This window comes from Entelurus aequoreus, linkage group LG07 (assembly GCF_033978785.1).
Source record: "Entelurus aequoreus isolate RoL-2023_Sb linkage group LG07, RoL_Eaeq_v1.1, whole genome shotgun sequence".
Classification (NCBI taxonomy): Eukaryota; Metazoa; Chordata; class Actinopteri; order Syngnathiformes; family Syngnathidae; genus Entelurus; species Entelurus aequoreus.
Genome location: NC_084737.1, coordinates 61,966,186 through 61,988,946, shown reverse-complemented (window position 1 = coordinate 61,988,946; position 22,761 = coordinate 61,966,186). Strand labels below are relative to the sequence as shown.

Below are 22,761 nucleotides of genomic sequence, written 5' to 3'. Positions count from 1 at the left end.
TGTCAACCAAGACAGCCCCACAGCATCCAGAGCCTTAAGGAACTCTGGGCGGATCTCATCCACCCCCGGGGCCTTGCCACCGAGGAGCTTTTTAATTACCTCAGCAACCTCAGCCCCAGAAATAGGAGAGCCCACCACAGATTCCCCAGGCACTACTTCCTCATAGGAAGACGTGTTGGTGGGATTGAGGAGGTCTTCGAAGTATTCCCTCCACCGATCCACAACATCCGCAGTCGAGGTCAGCAGAACACCATCCTCACCATACACGGTGTTGATAGTGCACTGCTTCCCCTTCCTGAGGCGGCGGATGGTGGTCCAGAATCGCTTCGAAGCCGTCCGGAAGTCGTTTTCCATGGCTTCCCCGAACTCCTCCCATGTCCGAGTTTTTGCCTCCGCGACCGCCGAAGCCGCACACCGCTTGACCTGTCCGCTGCCTCAGGAGTCCTATGAGCCAAAAGAACCCGATAGGACTCCTTCTTCAGCTTGACGGCATCCCTCACCGCCGGTGTCCACCAACGGGTTCTAGGATTACCGCCACGACAGGCACCAACTACCTTGCGGCCACAGCTCCAATCAGCTGCCTCGACAATAGAGGTGCGGAACATGGTCCATTCGGACTCAATGTCCAGCACCTCCCTCGTGACATGTTCAAAGTTCTTCCGGAGGTGGGAATTGAAACTCTCTCTGACAGGAGACTCTGCCAGACGTTCCCAGCAAACCCTCACAATGCGTTTGGGCCTGCCAGGTCTGTCCGGCATCCTCCCCCACCATCGCAGCCAACTCACCACCAGGTGGTGATCGGTAGAAAGCTCCGCCCCTCTCTTCCCCCGAGTGTCCAAAACATGAGGCCGCAAATCCGACGACACAACTACAAAGTCGATCATGGAACTGCGGCCTAGGGTGTCCTGGTGCCAAGTGCACATATGGACACCCTTATGTTTGAACATGGTGTTTGTTATGGACAATCTGTGACGGGCACAAAAGTCCAATAACAAAACACCGCTCGGGTTCAGATCCGGGCAGCCATTCTTCCCAATCACGCCTCTCCAGGTTTCACTGTCGCTGCCAACATGAGCATTGAAGTCCCCCAGTAGAACGAGGGAATCACCCGGGGGATCGCTCTCAAGTACTCCCTCGAGTGAATCCAAAAAGGGTGGGTACTCTGAGCTGCGGTTTGGCGCGTAAGCGAAAACCACAGTCAGGACCCGTTCCCCCACCCGAAGGCGGAGGGAAGCTACCCTCTCGTCCACCGGGTTGAACTCCAACATGCAGGCTCTGAGCCGGGGGGCAACAAGAATAGCCACCCCAGCCCGTCGCCTCTCACTGCCAGACGGAGAGAGAGAGAGTCCAGCCCCTCTGGTGAGCCCATTGGAGGGGGAACCCACGTTGCCTCTTCGGGCTGTGCCCGGCCGGGCCCCATGGGGACAGGCCCGGCCACCAGGCGCTCGCCATCGTGCCCCACCTCCGGGCCTGGCTCCAGAGGGGGGCCCCGGTGACCCGCGTCCGGACGAGGGAAATCTGGGTCCATAGGTTTTATTTTTCATTGAGGTCTTCGAGCTGCTCTTTGTCTGATCCCTCACCTAGGACCAGTTTGTCTTGGGAGACCCGACCAGGGGGCATAAAGCCCCCGGACAACATAGCTCCTAGGATCATTGGGACACGCAAACTCCTCTACCACGGTAAGGTGGCAGCTCAGAGAGGAGAGATAGCCATTCAGCTTTGGAATTTCAATTCAATTGATTTAAATAATTTGAATTCAAATTTAATTGAATCCTCCCCACAGGATGCTGTATTGGAATTACAGGAAGCAAAATTAAATGTATTACAATTAAGAGAAATCACACCTAGCCACTTAGTGAATTGCTGGCTAATAATTGCATTACTTTGTGTAAAACTACAGGCAATTTAATGTAACTTAGGTAAAACACTGTAATTCTGCATTTAAACACTGTAATCACAGCTCTAAACTTATATTTAATTACTGCAATTAATGCAAATATTAGCCTGTAATTTACTTTTTATTTACAATGGATTTTTTTTTACGGCACAAGTAACAGGAAGAATGTGTCATGTTTAAAAAGTTTTTGGCTTAAATACTGAAAATACTTTACAAACACTGAACATGTATTCCTTCATTTTGAATACTAGGATAAAGTAAAGCATCCTGAGAAATGAATTATTTTTCCACCATTTTCCATTTTTTGAAAGTTACAATACATCAAACTGAATTATCTGTTTATCGAACATACTTTTAAAATACAATTTATACCTGTAATGACATTTCTATAAAATATGTAAAACGGTTATGTATGGAATATACTGTATAGCATGATTCTCAAATTATCAATTGGAATTTCATGGAATTCTACTTCCTTCAATTTGAATTTGAATTTCAATTGAACTTCCTGTTTGCAACCTCAATTCAAATGGAACAGTTTTTCTCTTTCTCTTACTCTACATGTAAACACGACACAGAACAATCCAAAAGTAGTGAAACAAAAATGAATATTATCAACAACAGTATGAATATTAGTTACAATTTCAACATAGCAGTGATTAAAAATCGCTCATTGACATTATCATTAGACATTTATAAAATAAAAATAAAAATGAACAATAGTGTCACAGTGGCTTGCACTTGCATCGCATCTCATAAGCTTGACAACACACTGTGTCCAATATTTTCACAAAGATAAAATAAGTCATATTTTTGGTTCATTTAATAGTTACAACAAATTTACATTATTGCAATCAGTTGATAAAACATTGTCCTTTACAATTATAAAAGCTTTTTACAAAAATCTACTACTCTGCTTGCATGTCAGCAGACTGGGGTAGATCCTGCTGAAATCCTATGTATTGAATGAATAGAGAATTGTTTTGAATCTGGAAAATATCGTTTTTGAATCGAGAATCGCGTTGAATCGTAAAAAATCGATTTTGAATCGATTCGTGACCCCAAGAATCGATATTGAATCGAATCGTGGGAAGCCCAAAGATTCGCAGCCCTAGTATTTATGCTGTTCTTAATGGGACGTCTTGAAAGAACAGTTTACAAAAATGTTTTTAATGAAATTAATAGAAAGACAAAATAATCAATCAAGTCAATACAAAATGGTCACTCACTCCACACTATATTAAAAAAGACAAGTTAAAAAAAAGGTAAATTAATTAATACGATTGCCTAATGTGGGGCGGGCTGATGAATATTAGCCAGCGGGCTTTGTCAGCCAGTGCAGCAGGGCCAGGGCCAACTGGTCCTGGCAGCTGCCAAGCTTAAGTGTATGTCATTGTGTACAGCATTTAGTTGTGATGCAGCTCATTTTTTTAAATCTTCGATATTATAACTTAGATCACATGTTAGTGTGAATTGAGATTATGTGTTTCTCCAACGCATCTTAGGATACATTCAATCATGGATGAGAAGCACAGACTTGCTGAAATTGGTTGAATGCCCCAGTTTACACCCACTGTGCGTTTGGCAGCACTTTTTCTCCAAACAGAACCAGCTTTCCAAATGAACAGAGAGTGACGTCTTCATTGTTGCATGTGTTATCTTGTATCGAAATTACAAAGAGTAAGCGAGAGAGCGTTGTTTCTGCTTATCATCTTCTGCCAGGACCTATTGATATGACCAGGTCACCGATAAATGCAAGTCTAATTGTCTGGATGGGGACAGGAGTCAGCACAGATGTTAAAAGTCCCAGCAGTTGAAAAGACAATTTAAACTAACCGATAAGTGAAATCTAGTCTACAACTGATTAGTGATCAGGTTGTCAAGCCAGAGGGCAGCCATACAAAGTACTGCAGATAGGTCGGCAACCAGTCGGAAGGTATAGTATTTACAAAAAATCTCATTACACATACAAGGATAATTGAGGACAATATAGTCTTTTGCAACTCTGGTAGCCTTTCAACAAAGAGTGGGAGTATCTGTGAATTTTTTTTCTGAACCTTTATGAGCTCACAAGTCTGATGTCTGACGAAAGTGAAATTGAATGAAAAATTTAAGTATGACCTATAAGTCAGATTAATTTTATATATGTCACACATGTCAGTGCGCTCTGCAAAACACTTAGGGTTTTAAGCCGAACCTTCCATCATCAGGAATCAATTTGGTACACACCTTTAGTGGACTGACAAGCCGTGTCTGTAAAATTTGGGCAGTATTGATTGACAAACATGGCCACCATCAGGCATAACGTTTTTTGCAGAGGTACAGGTCGGACTTAAAAACTAATTGAAATAGGGATGTATCGATCGGCCAGAAATCAGTATCAGACAATTTTTGTGAAAAAGTATGTGCTCACCATTGACGATTAATGACTTTTAATGCAGATCACAAACACTGATCCCCCATGGCTGACACTGTATTTATGTTTAGTCAATCGGTTGACAGGCAGCTAGCAGCTAGCAGCTAATTGTGTACAGTCGTGGTCAAAAGTTTACATACACTTGTACAGAAGTGAGTTTCCAATAATTTCTACAATTCTTATTTTTTAGTGATTTAGTGTTTGGAGCACATACTTGTTTGTCACAAAAAACATTCATGAAGTTTGGTTCTCTTATGAATTTATTATGGGTCTACTGAAAATGTGACCAAATCTGCTGGGTCAAAAGTATACATACAGCAACATACATTATCAATGTTGGTAATGTAGAAAAGTTACAATCAAATCAAATTAGCTTCATGGCATGGCCTCTTAACTTCATGTGAGTGATTATGATTGACGACACCTGTTGACTTCTCTGAGCCCATTTAAATAGGGCTCATGTGATGCAGTCATTAGACTCGGTTACAAACACGACAATGGGAAAGTCAAAGGAACTCAGCACAGATCTGAAAAAAACAAATCATTGCCTTGAACAAGTCAGGGAAGTCACTTGGAGCCATTTCAAAGCAGCTTAAGGTCCCAAAAGCAACTGTGCAGACAATTGTTCTTAAGTATAAAGTGCAGGGCACAGTTTTGTCACTGCCATGATCAGGAAGAAAACGCAAGCTATCACCTGCTGCTGAGAGAAAATTGGTCAGGATGATCAAGAGTCAATCGAGAACCACCAAAAAGCAGGTCTGCAAGGAATTGGAAGCTACTGAAACACAGATGTCAGTGTCCACAGTCAAGCGTGTTTTGCATCGCCATGGACTGAGAGGCTACCATGCAAGAAGGAAGCCCTTGCTCCAGAAGCAGCACCTTAAGGCTTGTCTAAAGTTTGTTGCTGATCACATGGACAAAGATAAGACCTTCTGGAGGAAAGTTCTGTGGTCAGATGAAACACAAATTGAGCTGTTTGGCCACAATACCCAGCCATATATTTGGAGGAAAAAAGGTGAGGCCTTTAATCCCAGGAACACCATTCCTACCATCAAGCATGGTGGTGGAAGGCCTGTTTTGCTGCCAATGGAACTGGTACTTTACAGAGAGTAAATGGGACAATGAGAAAGGAGGATTGCCTCCAAATTATTCAGGACAACCTAAAATCATCAGCCCGGAGGTTGGGTCTTGGGCGCAGTTGGGTGTTCCAACAGGACAATAACCCCAAACACACGTCAAAAGTGGTAAATTAATGGCTAAATCAATGCTGAAGAAACAAGTCCATGTCAGAAAACCAACAAATTTACCTGAACTGCACCAATTTTGTCAAGAGAAGTGGTCAAAAATTCAACCAGAAGCTTGTGGATGGCTACCAAAAGTGCCTTATTGCAGTGAAACTTGCCAAGGGACATGTAACCAAATATTAACATTGCTCTATGTATACTTTTGACCCAGCAGTTTTGGTCACATTTTCAGTAGACCCATAATAAATTCATAAAAGAACCAAACTTCATGAATGTTTTTTGTGACAAACAAGTGTGTGCTCTAATCACTCTATCACAAAAAAATAAAAGTTGTAGAAATTATTAGAAACTCAAGACAGCCATGACATTATATTCTTTACAAGTGTATGTAAACTTTTGACCACGACCCTATGTCTATACATAGTGTGGAGCCACTCCCCTAAGCTAATGTTAATCACTTTCATGTATAATAGTAATCAGGCATGCTAATAATTAAGCTAATGCTAAACTAACAACACCAAGAAATATGTGCTTAGTAAAGTGAGTGATTAGGTCGATATTTTGGTTTTGTTATTGTTTACAAGCTCAGGGAATAATTCCCCAGACACAGGAGGTCTTTGAGGGAAAAAGCCAAAGGATTTAAATGAGTAATATATAGTAATTTTTGTTTAGTTACTGTGTACTGTTGACTTTGTTTTGCTCAAACAATTGCATGTAATAAAAGAGAGAGAGGAACTACTTTAAATATTGTGTTGATATTGTTACACTGTCAATAACGCTCACCATAAGTGAATTAAAAAAATGTACAGTTAATACATATTATCGGTATTGGTATCGGCCAATCTCCTTAATGGATGATCATATCGGCAGCAAAAAAAAAACCTGAACGGAAGATCCCTAAATCGGATCTTTGAATCATATCCTTGAATTGCACTTACTTCATTGACTAATCTAAAACATTGATGATATTTGTTTTAAATATATGCTAATATGTATTCCAAAGCATTTTGAACACAACCTATAGTAGCTGACACAAATATCTTATACATCCATGTGTTGGTAGGCAAGACCATGGACACACAAAAATAGGTACAATAGGTAGGTAGAATATTTACTTTAAGAAAATAAGTAGGCAATCAGCTAAGCTAAGGTTGATGGTCAGAATGGTAAGAAAACCAAGCAGGCTTATATGAGAATGGTAATATATATGGATTGATATTCCTTGAATCCTTAAATTATTTTATTACATTGTGTCCATTCCAAAGAAATTTGTAGTTGTGCTCATTGTTGCTTTATTTCTATTCAGTGACAACAGACTCCGCTCTGCTTCAATTTTCTGGAGGAGAACCTTTGTAACATGACCTACTGCAATATGATTTGATGGGAACATGGTACCAGGATCTATATGATGACGCCATTAAAATGCATCACGTGGAGTACAGACGCATTTATTAAAGTTATTATGAATTCATACATATCACGCATGGCTTACCTCGTCACGTCTATAAAGATGAAAATCTACAAGATGTTGTTTGAAGAAATCAGCCATGCTGCGTCACATTGACAATTGGCCCTAGTATTGCTGATTATTGGATATTTAGATGTTTTTATAGATGGTTTGTTATATATTAAAATTAAACGATGGTTGAATATTAGACATGATAGATTTACTGTAAATTCCAATAGTAATCGTCATAGCATGAGTCTCAAAAAGAATAAGATATGTTCTATGGAGTTTTCATGCTTAGTTCTCTGTTTTTGCTCTGCATGTTATTCCTGATAAATAAATGTTTACCACATGTTGAGTAGTTTGCCATTAAGCTTTTTATCTTTCATGGTTGCTGTGCTTTTTCTTTAAACTTGATCTGCAGAATACTGTAGGACAAATCGATTCTTGCAAGTACTCAATCTCTGTTCATAGTCTAAACTGGAGCAGGTTTCTTGTACTGTAGTTTAGCTCCCTCAATTTATGTACTGTACTGGTGCAAAACTGAGAGCTTATGGTAGATACTCTTTCAATGTATGCTTTTAGTCACAAAGCTGAAGGTGAAACTTTTTCCCCCACATATTTCAGCACTCCTAGATAGTGCGGGGATAAAAGAGAGCTATGTGGGGAAAAGAGGGGCGGGCAGTAACGATTTTTGCACTTAACTACAAAAACTGGAAAGATAACACATTTTACAAAGTAAAATGGTTTTCTGTTGGCCCACAAACAGCTCTTCACATTTAAAGAAAAGCTTTAAAATTATTGTTAAATGAGGCTTTGTGGGAATTTCTGCATGTGTTTGGACAAATGTGAATGCAAAGTAAATCTGGCAGGAGGCAATGGTGATAATCAGCCAAAAATGCAATGAATGGTACAGAACCAGAAAAAGGGGGCATTGCATTTTGCTTAATCAATAAGTTTTTGCATTTATCTGTCAATTAACATTTAGCAAATCTTTAGTCACTTTACAAAACATTATCTGCTTTAAAAAAAAGTGCTCCACCATTAAGAGAACAACTTTAACATGTACAGTACGACTGTACATTCGATCATACATAGATCAAACTATGATTCTTTTTCCAGGCCACTTTGCCTACATTATCCTGCCAGTTGTTACCAGGCAGATTTCATCAGCCACAATTATGACTGTCCCCATAGGTCAATTAAAACAATAGCAATTGCCAGTCAGGCCCATTAGACTGGTGGAGAATTGACTGGAAGAGTAAGTCTGACAGACTTACACTAAGGGAATGATTCCAAAAGCCCTGCTATAAGGATGAAACATGTTTATACTAGGGCTGCTGTAGCTATTGATTATTTTAGTAATTGAGTAATCTATCGATTATTTTGTTTGATTAATCGAGTAATTGGACAATACACACTTTATAGCCTCTATATGCATTTTAGAGAAAATAATTGAAACAAACAAAAATGTTTCTGCTTGCCATAACCTTCAGTCTTTGTTTAAGTAAATGCACATCACCAACATTAAAATTGCACTTTTAGCATGTGTAATTAATAACATAGTGGGGGTAAAAACCCTTTTTGCTGTTAGCCGCCTCATAGATCACGTTATTCACACACCATCGCTTTCATGTCGGCTCCGTTTTATCACTCTACTGGGGTGCGGAAGCTATGTCCGTGTAAAGTTTCGGGCACTCCACGCGGCCCATATTTTGGCAATCCTTATTAGTTACACTCATTTTGAAGATTAATTGAAGCAACAGATAATAAATCAAAGCTTTTTTTGAACTGAATTAATCGATTAATCGTTGCAGCCGTAGTTTATTCACACACACAGCCCTGCTCTGTATCATTAAAAAGCACTTTTGCCTATGGTAGTAAATAATAGTTTTGTTTTTGGGTGGTAAAAATTAAGTTCTGTGTATGGTGCAATTGCATGTACCATTGTTAGTGTCGTGGTCCACACAGCTGACTCATAGTCGAATGGTCTCATCATTAACAAACAATCTTTACTTTTAGCCTTATAATATGTCTATCTTTTTTTTCTTTCGCACTAACTTGGACTCCACAAAATATATTAAAGAGGAATTGCTGATGCCTGGAGGATTAGAAATAAGACATATTCTTCCCGTTAGTTTTTTATAATAATGTATTTTATAATTTGATATTATTTTATGAAAATAAGTGTACCACCCTGTGCTGATTTACACTTGAGCATTTTGTCAAAGCAAACTGATTTATTTTAAAGGGTGTTGAGAGATCCCTGTTATCCGTTCAGTGCAAGAAAACCGCTGATGCATCCTGTATAGCTTGAATGTTGAAATTCTGTAAAAGTCCTCTCATGGGAAGTGATTCACCCACCCAAAATTGCAACACCTCCGATGTCTACATCATTTGCGCAAACCGTCCAAATTGAGCTCTTTCTACAGTGGAGACTTCGTCAAAATTATATGTTCTGTTTGGCTGAGGGGTTTCTTTTGTCCTTATGTGATCATCTTTACAGCATAAGCTCATTGTTGACAACGTGCTTATTGATCCAAACAGCTGACCACCAGAGAGAACATTACCTCAGTGTGTAACTACAGTACAAAGTGACTGTGCACAACACCTAAGGCGCCACTCAAATGACATTATAGCACTTTAGTGGGAGGTTTGACATAAACATTGTGTACATTGCTTGATGTGTGACAGATGTATACAGTAGATTGCTATGTTTTATGACAATCGTTTTCCTTTCCCTCTTTCCAGGTGCTGGAGAATCTGGGAAAAGCACACTAGTGAAGCAGATGAAGTAAGCCTGAAACAAAGTTGATGCCAGTTCTGTTTGGAGCTCTATTGTCAATGGTCACAAACAGGGTTCATCTATGTGGAAATGAGAGTACATCGGGGCACAGCAAAAAGCTCCCCATTTTGCACAACATGCAAAACAAAGGCCACAGAGGGCAGTCATAGCCTGGCAAGACATGAATAGACTCCACCGTTTCCCACATTACCCATGCTGCATGGTCACTGGAGCTCAAATTCCAGCTCTAATGACAGCATTGCAGGAAATGTTGCAGATCGCTAACATGTCCCACATTAGTACAATCGTTGGTCACAGTTTTAAATATTTATACAATCTCTGAAAGCTTGTTGGGATTTGTTTTTTTTCTGTGTTTGCTAGAATCATTCACGAAGATGGCTACTCAGAGGAGGAGTGCAGTCAGTACAAAGTGGTAGTCTACAGCAACACCATCCAGTCCATCATGGCCATTGTCCGGGCCATGGGGCGCCTAAAGATAGAGTTTGGGGATGAGGCCCGGGCGGTAAGATAACAATACTAAAATACTTAAAGTGGGACTGCACTTTTTTGGAATATTGTAAGACAAGCACACATATGCTTTTATTTTTTTATGAATTCTAACTAGTAAATAAATGCAATCAAAAGTCTGCATACAATGGAGCCTATACGAGTCGCTCTATTCTGCCTATAAAGTGCTTAAAACATCCAAACCCCTCCATCAATGTTTTATATACACCCTGTATATATGTAATGTAGTAACAGGCACATTCACAACATGTAAAATGTACGTGTTTTGATCATTCTAAACATACGGCATCACTACGACAGCATCCACCGGGAATCACTGTGGCAGATCCTCCAGCTATACGGTATACCATTAAAGTACGTCAACATCTTCAGAGCCCTGTACCACAACTCCACCTGTTGAGTGAAAACCACACAGCACAACCGACGACTTTGACATTGTGACCGAGGTAAGACAGGGTTGCATCTTGTCTCCCTGACTGTTCATCATTGTCATAGACTTTGTCATGAGGAAGTCTGTCGTCGGAGCAAACCTCTGCATTAAGTGGGGAGGGGGCAGACTGGCAGATATGGACTTTGCGGACGACTTGGCTCTGCTTAGCCATTCCTACGCTGCGCTCCAAAAATTTACCAACAATCTGCATGAGCAAGGGGAAAAAGTCGGCCTACGTATAAGCCAAGAGAAGACCAAGGCCATGACCGTCGCACAAGACCAAAACGTTCCACTGCTCACCGTAGGCGAACAAGGCATAGAGTACGTTGAGAACTTCACGTATCTTGGAAGCAACATCTCAAACACTGGAGACGCAGAAAAGAATGTACAGACCAGAATCGAAAAAGCTGCAGGAGTTTTCCAACGCCTCCGGGACATCTGGTCATCAAAATCTATCAGTACGTCCACAAAGCTGCGCCTCTATATGTCAGTGGTCATCCCTACAGTGACCTATGCCTGTGAGACGTGGATGAAGACATCAAGCATTACTAACAAGCTGGATGTCTTCCACCGACGGTGCCTCAGATACATCTTGAGGATCTCATGGAAAGACCACATCACCAATGAAGAGGTGATGAGAAGGGCAGGGGTAGCACCATTGTCTGACATAGTCTCTGACATGAGAAGGAGAATGGCTGGACGCGTACTCCGACTGCCAAGAGAGAGACCGGCAAGTGTGGCAATGGACTAGGTGCCAGAAGGGGGAAAGAGGAAGAGAGGACGGCCAAAGAAGACGTGGAGACAAACAGCCAAGGAAGACCTGAGAGACATGTAGTCAGCTGGCATGGAGCAAGAAGGGTCGCCAGTGACCGGAACAAATGGAGGGGACTCGTTGCCCAAAGTTCCAACAGGAATGGGAGGAACTAAGTAAGTCATCACTACATATCACTTACTGTACAATGTCTGCTGTCACTAGAATGCCAACTGTTAGGACGTTGTTATATGAAGATGAAGAATGGCTCATAATCTTCAATAAGAAAAAATGGGGTGGACAAGTGTCTTTTCAGGTCTTTCTTGCCATTCCCGGGTCTAAATTGGATGCCAAAGTTGCTGTTACTAGAATGCTAACTGTTAGGACATTGTTATATTGCCGTTAAGATGAAGAATGGCTCATAATCCTCACTAAGAAAAAAGTGGGGTGGACAAGCATCTTTTCAGGTCTTTCTTGCCATTCCCGGGTCTAAATTGGATACCAAAGTTGACCATTTTGTCTGATTATGTTCTTATCCTTCTACAGTCCAGGTAAGAGGCATGATATCTATCCATCCATTTTCTACCGCTTGTCCCTTTTCGGGGTCACGGGGAGAGGGGCTGGAGCCTATCTCAGCTGAATTCGGGCGGAATGCGGGGTATCTGATGTAGAATAAATGTTCACGAGCTCTGAGGCGAGAAAGCAGCTCACCAGCCGATGATGTCAACAAAGCAGTAACTCGCTTGTTAGTTCTCTGTGACATTACGCCGCTAAAAAAGGTTTGCCTGCGTTAGCGCTTATAATAACAATATCACTAATACTTGGTTAAAATTGCAGTCACAAAATGTAAATGTAGTATTGTTGGCGCTTTTTGGATGTTTTTTTAGAGGGCTTTATGGGCGAAAAAGAGGACCTCCCATTGGTTTCAATCTAAACAAATTTTATTGACGTTTATTTACGAGTTAGAATGCGTTAAAAAAACAAAAACACTTCAGTCTTCTTGTCTTTCATGTTGATTGTGAAAAATAGGCAACATTTAAAAAAAATTGCAGTTCCCCTTTAAAACATGCATTCCAAGAATCCAATGTGCCATGAAGGCTTGTATCTTTCCAGGGTGATGCCCGTCAGCTGTTTGTGCTGGCCAGTGCAGCAGAGGAAGGTGTGATGCCAGCAGAGCTCAGCGGCGTGATCCAGCGGTTGTGGAGTGATAGCGGTGTTCAGACCTGCTTTGACAGATCCCGAGAGTACCAGCTTAACGACTCTGCTGCATAGTAAGAACTCAGTCATATTTTTTTCGGCTTCAGATGAGCGCTACTTGCACCTCTTACACCAGAAATATTAAACTAGATTGTTTTGGGGGCGACATTTCTAGAAAGCTAAGGACCACGGGGCCAGACTTCCTTCAATATTAGTCTTATTTTGTATATTTCCAAAAATATACAAAATAAGACTAATAGTAAATAGATTGGTCAGAGTTACAGAAACTCTCTGCTGTTTTTAGGTACCTTCTGCAAAATTATGTTGTTTTTGAACCGAACTGGCGGGCCACCAGTTGAATAGCCCAAATGATGAAAAAGAGAGGACTTGAAATGAGACTTTGAGGAACACCACTAGTATAACCAAATAAGTTGAGAAAATGACTACTGACTGCATCTGAAGTAAACAAGCTACAGCAAAACCTTAGTTACATAAATCACATTACGAAAAAAAATTGTACCTGCCAAAAAGGAGAGAACCTAAAAGGGTGCCTGCCTTGAGGAACGCCTCAGTTATGTAAATCACAAGTTTGGATCCCAGTGTTCTGTTTGCTAGCCAGGTTAAAATGTCAATGCAAGAATCTTTCAATGTGTTTACAGTGGTCCAAGTTTCTCTGTACAACAGGAGAACTCTCCGTTTTTAGTTCTGTGAACTGTTTTTAGGAATTTGCTGCAAACATTTTTGTCTCCCACTTTTACTATAGTGTCATTCTCAGGCCGGATTTGGGCCCCAGGCCACCAGTCAAATAGCCCTGTTTTATATTATAGTCACATGATGTGGTTGAAAGCTGGAATGAAACAGAAACAAGAAAATATGTCAGTGTTACACAAAGATAGCTAACTGTCATATTGGCTAATCTCAACCTTCACTTTGTTTAATACTTTCTTTATTGCACAACGAGCCACTTCCATTTCTGGAATGTTAGTCTTGTTCGGTGCTTTGTTGTTGTGATGTTGTATCTTCCTTCTCATCACCCTTTAATAGCAGCAGTGTTTCCACTTGGGGCCCAAAGGAGGCAAGATGTGTCTTGTTTTTTAAGGGTCGCTGTGTGAGCTTGTTGCTCACAGAATTGCATTCCTGAGCAAGAACAGAGTCAAAGCAGCACCTAAAGCTGTCGAACTATCACATAGCAATTTATTGTGTGAATGCAAAGAGGCCAGCATTACTTTAGCATTACGTTTCTTAGCCCTATCACTTTGAGATTCAGAATTATCAGGATTTATTTCAGCAAAAGTATTATAGGTACAGGAAAGCAGTGATAGCGCCACATATCACTAACCCAGCCTTTCTGTCATCTTAGGTTTTTTTTTATTTAAAGTTGATTTAAAATTGTCAGGTATGCCAGGTATTGTGAAACATCTGCATGTCTTGTAAAATAATATCAAAAATATCATCTCCACTTGTGTTTTGCTTTTTCTTTTACTTTTTTGTGTAATGCCACTACACAGTTATTCCAAAGACATTGACCATATAATCATTGGAACACAAAAAAAAACTATTGCACTGGCTGCTCAAGCGCCTGTAAATCAACATCAGAATTAAAAGAGAAACGGACTGTAAAGTGTACTCCTTTTTCTTGTTTATTACCTTCCGCCCTTCTTTTTACAATTGTATACGTTTCCAGTAACAGGTAAGAATAGTATGACACAATTGTTTCTGATGTTTGCTACACCACAGTTAACTTATTTTTACACTTGTTTGCCAATTCATATTGTTATAATGTGGCTTTGAATAGTGCATTTGTGTGTAACGGATGTCAGCTATTGCATCTGTGCGTGAGTACATTGGTAAAACTCACACTCTGGCACCACAAGAGTTGCGCTGAACAATGAGCTGACAGCTCAGGCGTTTAGCTTGTTGGCTAAAGCTTTCCACTCTCAATCTGTGGACCTTGATTCAATCCAAAAAGGGGCAGATCCAGCGGGTTACCTAGAGTTGATAAATGTTTCATAATGGTGACAGTTTGGTGGAACAGATGACTTCAATTTGGGCCTTTCCCTATGGTAGCAATTGGTTCTATATCATACTTGCCAACCTTGAGACCTCCAATATCGGGGGGTGGGGGGTGGGGGGTAGGGGGTGGGGGGGGCCTTGGTCGGGGGTGGAGGGGTGGTGGTGGTTGGGGGGGGGTTGGGGGCGTGGTTATTTACAGCTAGAATTCACCAACTCGAGTATTTCATATATATATATATATATATATATATGTATATATATGTATGAAATACTTGACTTTCAGTGAATTCTAGCTATATATATATATATATATATATATATATATATATATATATATATATATATATATATATATATATATTTATTTTATTTACATAAAAGAAATACTTGAATTTCAGTGTTCCGGTGGCTATCCATTAGATGGCAGTATTGTCCTGTTTAACTTCTCCGTTCATGTTGAGTATATCATTTCGGCCACCGTGTTCAATGGAGAAGTCTGTTCTACATATTTACAGGCAACATACACCTTCCCCTTCGAACTGTCCTGGATGAACTGAAATTCTTGTTTCCATTCGTTTGAATTCGTTAGGCAAGCTGTTTATATTGTGGGAAAGCGGACATGAGAACAGGCTGTCCCCACTCAGTCTCAGGTCCGCATTGAGCTGGTGGGGGCGTGGCCTCCAGCTCCGGCTGAATACCGGGAGTTTGTCGGGAGAAAATCTCTGTCGGGAGGTTGTCGGGAGAGGCGCTGAATACCGGGATTCTCCCGCTAAAAACGGGAGGGTTGGCAAGTATGTTCTATATCCAAACGCATTGCAAGTTGACTAATTTATTAAAAAAAGATGTTGAACTACCAGAGTTGTACTGTATTTACAGTATGTATTGACCAACGTTCCAAAGCAAGTAAAAACAAAGCAATGTGAGATCCATTGGGCATGAAGTCAGTTGTGTTTTTGTTGAAACAGTAAGACGGGAGGGAACTCACAGTGAGGACATGCGCCTTGTTTTCAAAACAATCACTCTGTCGTGTGCCGTGACTCTCTGTGCACTTTGTCTCCACAAAGACAAGCGGGGAACAGAGAAGAAGTCTGTTTATGCTGAATTCATAATGAGCAAGTATTTACTGGTATCAGCGACCAAAATATGAGCCCATACTTAGCAACCGGATTGTTGGAAGTTACTTGTCTCTGCAGACGACCAAATGTGTTGTAGGTGTGATTAAATTAGATGATTTTGTTTGAAGCATACATTAGAGCAGTAGTAATTAGGGTAGCAAACCGTCTCTTTAAAAACAAAATATAAATACGCTGTCCTGTATCAAGCCTTAAAGAAACACACTTTGTACTACAATTGTATTCTCTCATCAATGAGAGAATAAGGAGGGTGCAGGTTAATTCCTAGACTGGATTGTGTCAGGAAGGGTAACTGGTGCAGACATGAAGCTTAATTCTAATGTGATTGTCTCACTGTAATGAAATGATACATTAGAATACACTTGATAATGTTGCTGTCATCAATAATTGTCATGTCCGTGTCTTCTTATCAGTCAACTACAGTGCTTCTGGAAAGTATTCACAGCGCTTCACTTTTTCTACATTGTTTTATGTTACAGCCTTATTCCACAATGGAATCAATGCAATTTTGTCCTCAACATTCTACACACAATGACAATAAATGACGATTTATATTTTATTTTGCAAATGTATTAAAAATAGAAAAACTAAAAATATAATGTGTACATAAGTATTCACAGTTTTTGATCAATACTTTGTTGATGCACATTTGGCAGAAATTACAGCCTCCAGTCTTTTTTTATACGATGCCGCAAGCTTGTCACACCTATCCTTGAGCAGTTTTGCCTCTTTGCTGCATCAGGTTGGATGAGAACCATTTGTTTTCATCCAATATGTCTCTGTACATTGCTGCAGTCAGCTTTCCCTCTACCCTATCCTCCCACCACCATTCTTTACTGTAGAGATTTTATTGGCCTGGTGATGAGTGGGGCCTGGTTTCCTCCAAAAAGATGCCTGGCTTACGCCAAAGAGTTCAATCTTTGTCTCATCAGACCAAAACATTGTGTTTGTCATGGTCTGGATTTCTTTCAGGTGCATACTGGCAAACCTTTTATTAAGAAATGGCTTCCGTCTGGCCACTCTACGATACAGGCCTGATTGGTGGGTTGCTGCAGAAATTATTGTCCCTCTGGAAGGTGCTCCTCTCCCCACAGAGGAATGCTGGAGCTCTGACAGAGTGACCATCGGGTTCTTGGTCACCTACCTGACTAGACTAAGATGAATGCAGCAATGTACAGAGACATCCTGAATGAAAATCAACACTTCCCATCCAATCAGATGGAGCTTAAGAGGCGCTGCAAAGAGGAATGGGCAAAGAGGAATATATTAAAAAATATTTAGGGCTGTAATTGCTGACAAAGGTGTATCAACAAATTATTGAGCAAATGCTGTGAATGCTTATGTACATGTGATTTTATTGTTTTTAATTTTTAATTTTTTTTATAAATTTGCAAAAATAAACTTTTTTTTTTTTCCACATTGCCTTTATGGGATATTGTGTGTAAAATTTTGAGGACAAAAATTAATGTATTCCATTTTGGAATAAAGCTGTAACATAACAAAATGTTGAAAAAGTGAAGCGCTGTGAATACTTTCCTGATGCACTGTTCAATCTTTGTCTCAAGAAATCAGCTTACACACACACGATGCACGGACAGAGCCTTGCTAGTCTCGACTCGTCAGAGAGAAGCAACCCGAGGTAACAGAAATTAGGAGGAAAAAATATGATTGCAAAGCCAAATGTCCCGTTTGTGGAATATTTCGGTTTCAAACCAAATGAGCAAGATGAGATCATCAACATGGAAAAGTTTAAAAAATGTATTATTCCTAAACATTCATCTAACTCAATTAAAGTTTGAGTCAAATGTTATAAAAATAGTTGCACACAAATAAAAAGAAATAAATGGCAAAACATGAAAAGAAAATTGCTGTGTAATTTGGTTCAGCCAACCCTGCCAAGAAAGTGCCCCTTATTTATTTTTCAGTGTGTTGGCATCCCTAGTAGTAATATAACCTGAAAATACCACGGTAAGGTCAGCAAGTTCTTTTACTGATACAGTTGCATAATATCCTGTTGTTTTAACACTAGCATCTGTGCTAACATTACATTTCGGAGTTGTGTGTTCAGTCACAGTGCTTGTCCAAACTTTGCTGCACTCTAAATCGATTAAACAATGTTTATCTAAAAACACTGTGTTACAACACAGAAGAGTTTTGTTGGTGTTAAGTGTCATACACCCATAGCCTTAATGTTTTTGGCCTCTGATCATGTCTTGCCGACTGACCCGAGATCTTATTTTACCATATATTCTGTTTTGCAGCTATCTGAATGACTTCGACAGGCTCTGTCAGCCCAACTACATCCCGACCCAGCAAGATGTACTGCGGACGCGTGTCAAAACCACAGGAATCGTGGAAACTCACTTCACCTTCAAAGATCTTTACTTCAAGTTAGTAAAAGCTGCACATAAGACTACAGATGGGGTGTTTGTGCCACAAAAATACCATTATTAAACAACCTGAGGATGGGTTACTGGCCAGCTTTGAGATTTGTTGATTTACAGATAAACACTAATGTTTGGAGCCTCCAAATAGCTTGCAGGGGATATATAAAGTCAGCTTTACTACAGCAAACACAATAAATTATACTGCATTTAGTGTTGTTCACTATTTAGATTGTTATCTGCCAAATACTGATATATTAACTTCTGCAAACTTCTATTAATGTTACTGCTGATGGATCACATGCGACTGTCATAATTCAAAGTGCTTTAGTTTCAAGACAGAGGCTGCTTTCTTCTCGATTATTTTGATTTTCATGCTAATGTAACAAACGATGATTGAAGACTTCATTTGCATATCTTCAAAAGACAGAGAGAAGAGATGTCTTGTTTATTCTGTGTGATGGATGGATTAATGTCCCACTAGGGTTTTCAATTGATAATGAAGTGGATGGAAACTGGCAGGTATTCCACCTAAAAACAATAATTACAAAGAAAATTGATTGGAATAGCATATTTTTTGTCCGTCTCAGAGGTGTTGTGCTGGCAAGAGACCATGCTAATGTCTAATAAAAGGGTGTAGCTACAAATAAGATTATATTTATACAGCTTTGCTTTCTGTATGTCCAGAATGTTTGATGTCGGAGGTCAGCGCTCAGAGAGGAAGAAGTGGATTCATTGCTTTGAGGAAGTCACAGCCATCATTTTCTGTGTGGCACTCAATGACTATGACTTGGTCTTGGCTGAGGATGAAGAGATGGTTTGTTAGTTTGTCTTCATGGTGTTTGTATGTATCAGGGATGTTCGGTCAGGGGAGGCAGGTGGGGCATGTTAATAGAACAAAACAAATAATGATAACATAAAGAAATATGAACACTTGTTCATTGAACAGTGTTACAAATGTGTTCCAATCACTTAAAAAAATTATTGATATACACTACCGTTCAATAGTTTGGGGTCACCCAAACAATTTTGTGGAATAGCCTTCATTTCTAAGAACAAGAATAGACTGTCGAGTTTCAGGTGAAAGTTCTCTTTTTCTGGCCATTTTGAGCGTTTAATTGACCCCACAAATGTGATGCTCCAGAAACTCAATCTGCTCAAAGGAAGGGCAGTTTTGTAGCTTCTATAACGAGCTAAACTGTTTTCAGATGTGTGAACATGATTGCACAAGGGTTTTCTAATCATCAATTAGCCTTCTGAGCCAATGAGCAAACACATTGTATCATTAGAACACTGGAGTGATAGTTGCTGGAAATGGGCCTCTATACACCTATGTAGATATTGCACCAAAAACCAGACATTTGCAGCTAGAATAGTCATTTACCACATTAGCAATGTATAGAGTGTATTTCTTTAAAGTTAAGACTAGTTTAAAGTGATCTTCATTGAAAAGTACAGTGCTTTTCCTTCAAAAATAAGGACATTTCAATGTGACCCCAAACTTTTGAACGGTAGTATATATCATTGCATATGCACATTTCCTGATAGGGTAGAAGCTTATAATGGACTCTACGGTAGCCTATCCTCTTTGCTTTAGTGCGCAAGTAAGCTTTCCCTCTTAGTGCACTGCGCCCTACTGTGAGTGCACTTGGCTCTATACAGGGTGGAAACCTATGATGTGGCCGCTGGGAGCCAGACCTCTCTGATTAGTGCGCAAGCGACCTTACCTTGTTATTGCAGTGCAGTCATAGGACTATTTTTATAGTCGACGAGTCATCCAATCCAATCTACTTTATTTGTATAGCACATTGCAAAAAAATAATGAAAGTTTAACAAAGTGTTGCACAGTAGTTGAAACACATTTAAAAGCAGAATAAAACTAAGAACAGTCAAGTGTAAAAATATTTAACTAAAAAGGAGAATAAATACATAAGAGAAAAGAACATTTACTAGGATCGCACAACGCTCAATCTGGTTTAAAAGCCAAGGAGTAAAAATATGTTTTAAGACGGGATTTAAAATGAATTAAAGAGGGAGATGTCCGAATAACCAGAGGGATATCGTTCCAAAATTTTGGACCCACAGCTCAAAACACACGATACCCTCTGCAATTTACCGGGTTTTTGGGATGAAAAGAAGAAATTGATCAGCAGACCTCAGAGACCTTGTTGGTGTGTAGATTTTTAAAAGGTCTAAAATTTATTGTGGCGCTAATCCGTAAGAGATTTAAAAACAATCAATAAACTTAAAAATGAAATCTCAAATAAACTGCGAGCCATTGAAGTGATGCTAAAATGGGGGTAATGTGCTCATGTTTTATGTGCCAGTTAAAAAAGGCGAGCAGCAGCCTTTGACTAACTGACTATCAACTATCTTAGCGATTAGTCGACTTATCGGTTTATGAAGCCTACTCCTATTAGTCACTCTAATTTAGCCATCAGCACTTAAATTAAGAAAATAAAAATTAACTTTATTCAGAAACATTTACTCATCCTGCTATTTCAACCATTTTTAAATCAAGGGTAGACAAAGTCCTGATAAAAACAAATGCTATTTGTATTGTTTGTTTATTGTTATTGTAATAATTAACATTAAATATAACTAAAGCTAAACACCAAGTATGAATCTAACCGCACGTCAGTGGTGTATATGTACAACATGATGACGTTTAAGAACCAAGTTGCTCTATCTTTGCCTTTGTCTCTCTCCTCAGAACCGCATGCATGAGAGCATGAAGCTCTTTGACTCCATCTGCAACAACAAATGGTTTACGAGAACCTCTATCATCCTCTTCCTCAACAAGAAGGACTTGTTTGAGGAGAAGATAGGCAGGAGTCCTCTTACAATTTGCTACCCCGAGTACAAAGGTAAAACAAACAGCATCTACAGGTTTAACCTTAATGTACGTAAAGGGAAACATAACCGATATGTCATACTTGTCAACGATGCGATCAGATTGTAAGTAGTTGCGCTTATCTTGAAACATGGTTCTCTCGGATGCACAACAAATATTGTAGCGATGAACAAAACTTCCTTGACTTTGAGTGTTCTGACTCTGACTGACTGAATACAATATATCCATATAGTTGTCAAATGTCTTTCTAGAAAAGTATTACTAATAAGTGTTTTTGTAAATGCAGGTTGGTTATAAGATACAAATGTTAAATGTCTGTTACTTTCAATCAATCAATCAATCAATGTTTTTTTATATAGCCCTAAATCACAAGTGTCTCAAAGGGCTGTACAAGCCACAACGACATCCTCGGTACAGAGCCCACATACGGGCAAGGAAAACTCACCCCAGTGGGACGTCAATGTGATTGACTATGAGAAACCTTGGAGAGGACCGCATATGTGGGTAACCCCCCCCCCCCCCCCCCCTCTAGGGGAGACCAAAAGCAATGGATTTCGAGTGGGTCTGACATAATATTGTGAAAGTCCAACACATCAGCGAGAGTCCAGTCCATAGTGGGGCCAGCAGGAACCATCCCGAGCGGAGACGGGTCAGCAGCGTAGAGATGTCCCCATCCGATGAACAGGCTAGGAGTCCACCCCGGAGCAGAGTAGAAAAGAAAAGAAAAGAAACGGCAGATCAACTGGTCTAAAAAGGGAGTCTATTTAAAGGCTAGAGTATACAAATGAGTTTTAAGATGAGACTTAAATGCTTCTACTGAGGTAGCATCTCTAACTTTTACCGGGAGGGCATTCCATAATATTGGAGCCCGCAGACTTTTTTGGGGCTCTGGGAATCACTAATAAGCCGGAGTTCTTTGAACGCAGATTTCTTGCCGGGACATATGGTACAATACAATCGGCAAGATAGGCAGGCGCTTGACCGTGTAGTATTTTATACGTAAGTAGTAAAACCTTAAAGTCGCATCTTAGGTGCACAGGAAGCCAGTGCAAGTGAGCCAGTATAGGCGTAATATGATCAAACTTTCTTGTTTTTGTCAAAAGTCTAGCAGCTGCATTTTGTACCATCTGTAATCTTTTAATGCTAGACATAGGGAGGCCTGAAAATAAAACGTTACAGTAATCGAGACGAGATGTAACGAACGCATGGATAATGATCTCAGCATCGCTTGTGGACAAAATGGAACGAAGTTTAGCGATATTACGGAGATGAAAGAAGGCCGTTTTAGTAACACTCTTAATGTGTGACTCAAACAAGAGGGTTGGGTCGAAGATAATACCCAGATTCTTTACAGAGTCGCCTTGTTAAATAGATGTCAGTGTTGAGCAGGACCGATAATCAGCATTTCCGTTTTCTTAACGTTGAGTTGCAAAAAGTTAGCGGACATCCATTGTTTAATTTCATTAAGACACGCCTCCAGCTGACTACAATCCGGCGTGTTGGTCAACTTTAGGGGCATGTAGAGTTGGGTGTCATCCGCATAACAGTGAAAGCTAACACCGTATTTGCGTATGATGTCACCTAGCGGCAGCATGTAAATACTAAAGAGTGCAGGGCCAAGAACCGAACCCTGGGGAACTCCGCACGTTACCTTAACATAGTCCGAGGTCACATTGTTATGG

At 40.1% G+C, this 22,761-nt stretch overlaps 1 protein-coding gene across 1 annotated transcript in view; it reads left to right on the top strand.

Moving 5' to 3' along the window:
* The window catches only part of LOC133654126 (guanine nucleotide-binding protein G(i) subunit alpha-1-like), a 43,104-nt gene that overhangs the window by 10,533 nt on the left and 9,810 nt on the right, over positions 1-22,761 (top strand). The window contains exons 2-7 of the mRNA XM_062054173.1: positions 9,756-9,798; positions 10,171-10,312; positions 12,612-12,769; positions 18,103-18,231; positions 18,913-19,042; positions 20,939-21,092. Of these exons, the coding sequence (XP_061910157.1) occupies positions 9,756-9,798; positions 10,171-10,312; positions 12,612-12,769; positions 18,103-18,231; positions 18,913-19,042; positions 20,939-21,092 (756 nt within the window). The remainder of the gene's footprint in view (positions 1-9,755; positions 9,799-10,170; positions 10,313-12,611; positions 12,770-18,102; positions 18,232-18,912; positions 19,043-20,938; positions 21,093-22,761) is intronic.